This window comes from Manis pentadactyla, chromosome 9, assembly GCF_030020395.1.
Source record: "Manis pentadactyla isolate mManPen7 chromosome 9, mManPen7.hap1, whole genome shotgun sequence".
Classification (NCBI taxonomy): domain Eukaryota; kingdom Metazoa; phylum Chordata; class Mammalia; order Pholidota; family Manidae; genus Manis; species Manis pentadactyla.
Window position 1 is genome coordinate 20,097,337 of NC_080027.1, and position 9,527 is coordinate 20,106,863.

Consider the following 9,527-nt stretch of genomic DNA (forward strand, 5'->3'; position numbering starts at 1 on the left):
AGTGCTATTCTTATCCTTTCATAGAACTTGAATTGTTATTCAGATGAACTAAGGTTTATGGTCTTTTTATGTTGTTTCCACTTGTATAGCCTGCCTACCTTTGCCTTCATGGAAGTTGACTGGTATACTTGAAGTATGGTTCCTTCAGGAATATAGATAATTAAAATACATTTTTTTTAAACTCCACAGTATGATTTGTCTAGCTTATCTTACTCTGAGAGAAATAAGGGAAGGGACTATTACAACTGTCTGCTATCTCTAGAGGTTCAAGTTTAGACCCAAAGGGACCTAGGAATGAATAAATCACCCAAGCAATTTCAGAACGAGCTCACTGGGAGCCAGAATCTTTGCTAAGTAGGTGAGTCACATGGAGTTTGCATATGGAGTGAACTGTCAGCCCTTCATCCATACCGAGCTTCCATTTGAAACCTTTCTCCTTGGTGAGCTGTGGTATTAAATGGATGCAGTCTGCTTTAAGAGATAACACCTCTAACATTCTAACTGCATTTCTTACTTTCATACTCTCTGCTTTCCAGTACTTTCAAAGGATACTTACTTACAGTTAAAATACTATTTTATTAATCTGTATCTCCCTGTCCTCCACTCCCTCCCTCCATCCCTCCTTCTCCTTCTCTCTCTTTCACACACATTCTTAAATGACCTCACATTGAATTAACCATATGATCTCCTAGAGTTGCCTTCCATCCCCCATTATTACCCTCAAAAGACATTTGTTACTGTATGGCTGATGGAGGAGGTCTAAGAGGGAAGGTGTGATTTCCTGTCTAAAATTCTTTTATGAGGATGGGTCACCAAGAACAGCTCTACACTTAAGTGCTGGTAAGAGATTTTTAAAGTCCAAGTCCAACCTTGGCATTTGGATCTTAACACAAGGTTAAGATTTCCCTCTTAAAGAATGGACACTCAATGTAATTTTTAATTCCTGACATATAGTAGACAACCACAGGTATTTCATTTTTCTAATATTGTTTCTCATAGCCCTCAAACAGGGCTCTAAGGCAATCAGTTTCTAACCAGTGCTTCCTAAGGCTTTTGCATGTCAGGTTATGTTGTTTGCATGTGTTTTGGGCTGCCTGGCGGGAGCAGCTGGCGGCTCAAGCAGTCGCAAATGTGCACACATGCAGTGCACCGCTGGTACACACAGTGTCTCTGCAGGTGGGTCGGCGAGCTTCAGTGAAGAAACCAAGTGTGGTATAGCCCCAAAAGGAAGGATGCCTGGTTTGGAAAAGCCATACAGACACTGACAAAGCACAGGGCAGGACCTGGATAACACTAGGCAGTGAGTGGGGAATATTTTGATAAATAGAGCAGTGGCTAAGAGAGAGGAGGTTTCCTGATAACCATTTCTTCTTCCTTATTAGCGAACACTTTTTCTGTGCAAAGCATTGCCATTGTGTTGATTGCCAAGAGTGTAGAAACATCAGAGCCATGTTCCTAATCCTTGATAAGCAAGACAAACCTTGTAAGAATTAGTATAAAAGAGAGTAAATTGAATTAAATTCATTCACTCTGCAACTGTATTTTGAGACTCTAGATGGTCAAAATAGAATCTACAAAGACTAATAGAGAACCAAATAAATGAAGTTGCTGTAATTAGACAACTACCAAAAAGGGCTAAAAATGATAATTACTGACTATTTTGGTACTCACTAAAATAATTAGAAAAACAAGTATTTTCCTCATCAGAAATAGTTAACAGCTACAATTTTCACCAATACTTTAAACAGGTACAAGAGATATAAGTTTGAAAGCGTGGCTGATCTCTGCTTGCCATTCTAATCTGTGAATGCATTCTTTAAACTACTTATTCTCAAACAGGGCTGTACACTGGAACCACTCAGGGAGCTTTAAAAATCCTGATGCCTGGATCCAGCCCAGATGTTCTGATTAAATTGGTAGGGGTTCCCCTGGCACTGAAATGTTGAAAACTCCATAGGTGATTCCAATGTGCAGTGAAGTTTAAAGCAAAAATTACTCTAGAAAAGACACAATCAAACAAGAGGCAGCAGTGCTTATTAAAGAAATCTTTGGGTAAAAGGTGTCAATGATTTTAAGAACTTCCCCTCAAAATTGACAGAGACGTGAAAATAACTGGATAAATGGTGAAACTTTGGGCTGGTCAGGATAACCAACGAAAACTCACTTGAGACTATGAGGAAGAAAATTTACTCTTAAAAATTTAGAGGAACTGATAAAGAAAAAAGCTAGAGAGTTGGGAGGTAGATACAAAATCATAAATGCTGTAATTTATGAGCACTTGAACAAACTTTTATAGGTAATTTAGTTTCCATGTGATTTTTAAGTTTATTGAATTTGAAATACAACCCCCACCTTAATACACAACTACACTGCTAACTTTGTCAGTATTGTGGTGCTTACATATTCCACTTAATAGTAAATACCTGACATGTTTAATGTTCTCATTAATGTATTTATCTTTTCATATGACCCCTTTGATTTGGTTTGACATGTACCTGGGAACCACCACAAATCCTGAGCTCATACAATAGCAGTAACACATGAAACTCTAATGTGTAACTGATGTTGTTACTTCAAGTAAATATTATGATAAATTATAAACAAATCTCTTCCTCTGACACCGATTTTCACTGAAGGTCTGCTTTACTTTTACATTGTATGGTAGTTTTATAATTATTTGCAACTAAGTTTCAATCCCTAAATTCACAGCTGGAATTGAAGTAAAAGGCTTTGTAAGGAAAAAAATTGAGTAAGTGTAAGCCCTACATGTAAGCAAGAGGACTCTCAAATGAATATTCTTGAGTGAAAGAGCTTTTACCAGGAAGGACAGCATTACATAATAACTTTTTAGAAGTTCAGCATCCTCCACTTTCACTTTAGCAAAGTACATGGAAAGCTTAGCAATCTCAAACTACAGCTTGCATGTTTGTATTCTCTAAGTTTTCAACATTTTGCCTGCTGCTAAGAGAAAACAGATGCATCTGCTACCTTGTACTATCCCAGTGATTAAAGCTGAAGAAGCAAGCCACCCCACTTTGGGTAGCATAGCATTATAATTGGAGTAATCAGGTCCCTGCTTTCCAACAAACCCAGCCACATGCATATCATACCATCTCCTATCTGTGACCATAGTCATAAGCCTGTATTTTTTCAGTTGTTAATAAAAGATGATGGGATGGAACCATCCTCACAGTGTTAGTAAGAGAGTGTCATTAAGTTAATTCATATACTGCAAGTAAGTAAAATATTTACCTTGAGTGAAGACAGCACTCAAATGCAACAGATGAACAATAACAGTAGTAATAAATAAAACTTGAAATATGAAGGTGTTAGATGTGAATTCTCAAGGACCCTTTCTTTCTTAACATTTTATGGTTCCATTTTGTGGAAAATAAAGCCAGGAGCAAAATTAAATTCAAATAAGCTAATAGTGGGCTTTATGAGACTAGTCCTCTTTTTCAGGACTGGCAGAAAGGTAAATAATTACAATTATTCTGAAGCACGCCACAGAAACTCTACCTACATATATAAGTTTCCATAAAACTTTGTGTACAACTAATTTTTTTCTTTAGGATGTATGGCTAAAAGTGAAACTTACTAGAGTAAGAGTTTTGCATATTTTATGCCCTTGAAATATTATGGGGAAAGATGTTTATGTACAGATAGTGTAGAATAGTAAATTATCTGATAAATAGCTTAATATTAATCCTGGTCAACACACTTCCAACTATGATGCATTATGAACTGGAAAAAAATCGTAAGTCTCTTTAATTCCTATCTGAGCCAAATTGTATCTTTTCCCCTATTTCTGATTAATTTTCTTTTAGTTTCTGTAGTCTCAAGTACTTTATAAAAGTGGGGAAGGGGATATAGGAAAGTGAGTAAGTCATAGTAGATCATTTTGATATTTTTGAAGACTGGGAAGATGCACAAAATTGAAAAACGGGACTATCAATATCATGCCATTTATGAATTACATATTTTGTACTGCCTCTTTATACATACATAGAAAAAATCATCACAATTAAAATACTGAAGTACTGCTAGTGTTAGTTGTCTCAAGTGTTTTCTTATAAATAGTATTTAACTTTTAACCAGAATCCCCCTTATTTCCTAAAATTATAAAGCCAAATAACAGTGAAGAAGACTATTCTGAGAGCAAGAGACTCCTGTCCCTGGGCCAAGAATGGCATGTCATCAGAGAGCAAAGGTGCACTTTTTGTCCTCAAGATGACACGATTCAAGGTAAGAAGACACCAGTGATCATCTTCCCCCAACACTGGCAGGGGCCGTGAAAAGCATCAATTTTATTCAAGTTGCAGCAAATTCTGCCAGAATAAATGGCTGAAGTTAATATCAGTTATGTCACTGAATTCGTTCTCCAGGGAATTACAGACCGGCCAGAGCTTCAGGCCCCATGCTTCGTGGTGTTTTTACTCATCTACGTGGCTACAGTGCTGGGCAACCTTGGCTTGATTACCTTAATCAGGATTGATGCTCGGCTCCACACACCGATGTACTATTTCCTCAGTCACTTGGCCTTCGTTGACCTTTGTTACTCCTCTGCCATCACGCCGAAGATGATGGTGAACTTTGTGGTGGAATGCAACACTATTCCTTTCCATGCCTGTGCAACACAACTGGGCTGTTTTCTCACCTTTATGATCACCGAGTGTTTCCTTTTAGCTTCCATGGCCTATGACCGCTATGTGGCCATCTGCAGTCCCCTGCATTACTCAATGCTGATGTCAACAAAAGTCTGCATTCAGTTAGTGGCAGTCCCATACATATACAGCTTTCTGGTTGCCCTATTCCACACCATTGTCACCTTCCGTCTAACTTACTGTGGCCCCAATGTAATCAACCATTTCTATTGCGATGACCTCCCTCTCTTGGCACTGGCCTGCTCAGACACTCACATGAAAGAAATTCTCATCTTTGCCTTTGCTGGTTTTGATATGATCTGTTCCTCTTCCATTGTCCTCACCTCCTACATCTTCATCGTCACCGCCATTCTAAGGATCCGCTCGACTCAGGGGCGACGCAAGGCCATTTCTACCTGTGGCTCCCATATGGTGGTTGTCACTATTTTCTATGGCACACTGATCTTTATGTACCTACAGCCCAAATCAAACCACTCCCTGGACACAGACAAAATGGCATCTGTGTTTTACACAGTGGTGATCCCCATGTTGAACCCCCTAATCTACAGTCTAAGGAACAAAGAGGTGAAAGAGGCCTGGAAGAAAGGCTTGGATAATGGTTGTGAAACCTTAAAGATATTAAAATTAAGAAAATAATAAAGAATAAATGCTTTATTAAATACAGGAAGGGAAATAAGTGAAACTTTCTGTTGTTGACATTTCTTGTCTTTCTTTCCTAATGAAAATGTGATGGCTACTTCCCCAGACCTTGACCTTTTCTTACTGGATTCAGGCCAATCCTGGGAAGTCAGTATGACTCAAAGTATGATTCAGGCCATTATCAAGCCTTTACAGACCACGGAAGTTGTGTTCAAACATGCCCTCAAACACCCATATGTGTATCTCAAGCAAAGGCAGTTGCATGTTTTTGTTAGAATTCAGAACTCTGGAACTAAGTCTGCCTGAGTTTTAATGCTATTTTCTTCCCTTACTAGCTGTACAACCTTGGACAATTGACCTGAGGTCTGGGGTTCTGTTTCCAATTCTGGAAAATGATGGGACCAAACTCATTGGTGTGTTTTGAAGATTAAATAGGTTCCTAGCTACAAACACTTAGAACAGTGTCCTGTGATAATAAATGCTATGCAAGTGTTTCTTATATAAATGTTTGTATATATCCTTAAAGATAATCCGTTGACTTCTCAAAGGCTTTTCAGTCTTTAAGTAAGAGGGACAAGGCCTGGTTAAGTTTCTACCACCTGCCAGGCCCTTAATCAAATAGTTTTGCTTCATACAATTACACAAATCTAAGAGAAGTGTGAGGTTCCACCTTTGGGCCTCAATCATTCATAAATAGCCTAAGTTCATATAAGTGGTAATGTGAAAATTCTAAATGCGAATTCAAGTCTATGGGTGTTATGGGTGTTAAAAAAAAGGGTATTATAGGTTACCTAAACTTATATGTGTCATGACCAGATTTTTAAATATAATTGAAAGTTATTCACTTATAAGAAATTGTGTTATTAAATGCATAAGTTCTGTGTATGTGCATATTTGTTCAAATAGAAGTAATCTAAAGTTACAATGTCATTTAATTGTGCCTGCTTGTATTCAATCACCCTTATAGGATCATGACATGAAATTTAAAAATGTAGTGATTTGATATGATTTTATTATTTTAACATGTCATAAAAAATGAATTAGTGGTTTAATATTATCTTAAGATTTTACCATTTTAGAAGGAGAATCTTCATTATATAGGAGAAAATTTGAGGTTTGTAATCAAGGTGATTATTTCCTTTTCTGCACCCAATCTGTAAATACCAGATCTGCCGCCATAAGGCGCTATGAGAACCTTGTAAGTTGAATGAATTCTCACATTTTCAAGCAGGTTTAACAGAGAAACATGGTGTTGCTTTTTCCCACACTTTATCTAGAGTATATGTTTATATGGAAAGATACACACACGTATTGTCCTTCATCACATTCAAAACACACAGAAGCATCATAGACAGTCTTTTTATAGGTAAAGGAATTCAGACTTAGAGAATCTTGATGCCTCACCTGAGGATCTGCTCTTCTGGGGTTTTCTGAGGTCTCGCTGCACCTTTCTGTTTAATGCAATTATTACAAGAACAATGATTAAATGCTAATCAATATCCTTTCAATTATATAACTTAACTTACATATTAATAAATTGTCAGAAGCACGCCTGGTTTTCCTATGTATTTTGACCTTAGCAAAGCAATATTAGAGTGTAATCTATGAAGATTACTAGTGATTATATATTTATAGAATATTTAACCCCCCTTCAGCCTTCTTCTTTCCACATGCAAAGAGGGAGAAGAAAAAAATTCTAGGAAGACTTTGTAACATGCAAACTGGTTTCTGACTAATTAAAAGGGAAGAGTTTTTAATGACGTTTTGAGCAGGTAAAGTGGCATAATTCACTAACTAGTGCTTGATTCTTAACCTCAATCCGTAGTTTATAGAAAGGATCTCCTTTCAGAAAGGCAAGAATTCCTCCCTGAACCAGAGATCAAGGCAATTTCAGAAAGGCGATCTATGAGTTTGTCTATGTTAAAATGTTTATAACAGTTCCTATTTTATACCATGTACTAAATAATCAAAATAGCTCTTATTAGTATTAACAGTATTTATACAGGAGTGTGCTCTGCAGAAACCTGGGCATGCTCCCATCAGACTGATGACTGCAGGAGGCGATTCTTTTTGTAATATTTGAAGGATTCTTCCATCACCTCCCTAACTTGTGATTGCAAGTTATAGCCTCTCCCGGCTCTTATTCTTTCTAGAACTTCTATTTCTTTGATGTTTTGGAACCTAGGTAGCCCTTGCTCTGATATTACCAAACTCTCCAACATCTTCAACCTTTGAATTCCCCTTTCTTAAGCTGAAACTTGGCTTCCCCTTGAAAACCTACTTCTCTCCAGATGACTTCTTTGCAGGCTGCTCCATTTTAAAACTTTCCACATATTTCAAATTTAGCAGGTGAGCTGAGGCATTATTCATGTTCAGAGCATTGTATTTATTGCATGATTTACAGCATAATTTATTGTTGCATCTTGCATTTGTGTAAACTCCCCTGATGCTTTGAGGCTTATACCCATACTTATTGTTGCCACATATTTTCCCTCTTACTTATTGAAAATTCTGGTACGAAGATCACTCTGCTCCTCTTGCACAAAGTTGTCATCAGTGCCCAGGCACACCACGTATTTAATAGCATGGCTTCTCAGATTCTTGATCTTGATGTCAGTGACCCCACCACCATGCCACCTGAACTTCCCACTCCCATGGCTTCATTTTAAAAATTTTATCTGGAAATTGATCAAATGTTAAATATACAAAATCAAAGCTTTATCATATGACCACAACTTTCTATCCTTCCCTTTTCTCTTCAATTATGAAATACAGCTTTTCATTTGTGAACACATATCCCTATTCCTTTAACTCCACTAATTATCTGTTACCTTTTGTCACCTCCTTCCTTCAGTTCTTACTTTATACAGCTTAGACTCCATGATTTATTACCACAATGGCGCTTCCTAACATCCAAAACTACCTTGCCCTATTTTCTCCCAGATGTACCAAAATCTGGGGATTTTGAACTGTTCTCTTCTCAATTGTTCCTGAACTACCAAGAACACCGTCTAGATGGAAGTGAGTTATTACAAACTTATCACATTCAAAATCAAGCAGTCACTTACTTGACCAGCTTCTCGCCAAATCAGTGTTCTGCCTTCCGGTCAGTATGTAACTATTTCCCCCTCACCACCCTCTTACTAGTTCCTAACAATTCTAATTTCACAAGGAGACTCAAAGTAACAAAGTGGAATGTTTCTCAGTTCTTGTCACCAGCCACACAAAACTACCCGCTCCCTCATCTACCCTCTTTTTTGGGGGGTGACTTATGACTTCTCTTCTTTTCCCTTTATCCCTTAACCTCTGTTCTTCTCTTCATGGCTTCAGTACCAAACATCCTGGGAAAGTCATTCACTTCCTCCTTCACATATATCTCCACCTATTGTATTCTGAAATTTGTTTTCAGCATAATTGCAATGAGATTACTCCTTCCAAGCTCACTAAAACTCTCCTTATTCCCAGAGACATAACAACTTCTGTTATGACATCTCTGTGGCAGTAGACACCATCGACATCAGCTTTCGTCAGGAAAACCATTGTTTTGTTTCCAAGTCACCAGAATCTCTGGGTTTTCCACTCTTTCTGTTCATTTTACTTTTCTTGGTGGCTCTCTTTCTTTGGTTTATGCTTTAAATACACTGTTAGTTTATGTTTCTTTCCTAAGCCAAATCAGTCATTTTCACAAACTCTTGTTGGGAGCTTTCATCCAATTCTATAGGGAAAATTGTCTTTTAAATGCTGGTGATATAAAGTCTAAATTTCTAGGAAGGATTTCTCCTTGGAACTCCAGATACGTATATTCAATAGATTTCCAACCTAATTAGCTATCCCAAGTGCTCTAAATTTTACATTTTAAAGAGAATTCAACAATTCAAAACCACCCTATCAAACTCACATGCTTTGGACTATATATTTTCTAACTCACTGAATGGTGCTGTCTGCCAACCAGTTATCCAGGTAAGAAACCAAGAAAACATTTTTCATATATCCTTCTAACTTTCATCAGTAAAATTTAATTATTGAACACTATGAACTAACATATTCTTTAAAAACTTCTCAGCTTCTAATGCCTTCCACATTCTTTCATTTATTTAGGTCTCTATCAAAACTTTCAAGAACATCACCCTTTGACATTTTATTTTGGCTGCCAATCTCGCCACTCTTTCTGTGCATATAGCACCTTGACTGTAATTATTAACACGAAAATCTTAGCTTATTGTT

General features: G+C 37.3%; 1 protein-coding gene across 1 annotated transcript; it reads left to right on the forward strand.

Annotated features, from left to right (window-relative positions):
- Nucleotides 1-4,340: 4,340 nt before the first annotated feature.
- LOC118908052 (olfactory receptor 1038) lies at nt 4,341-5,300 on the forward strand. The gene has a single exon (XM_036877116.2). The coding sequence runs from the start codon at nt 4,341-4,343 to the stop codon at nt 5,298-5,300; it is 960 nt and encodes a 319-aa protein (XP_036733011.2).
- Nucleotides 5,301-9,527: the final 4,227 nt, after the last annotated feature.

Bases quoted from the DNA above. Each gene is read 5' to 3' on its own strand.
- LOC118908052 (XM_036877116.2), top strand. From the start codon at position 4,341: ATGGCTGAAGTTAATATCAGTTATGTCACTGAATTCGTTCTCCAGGGA.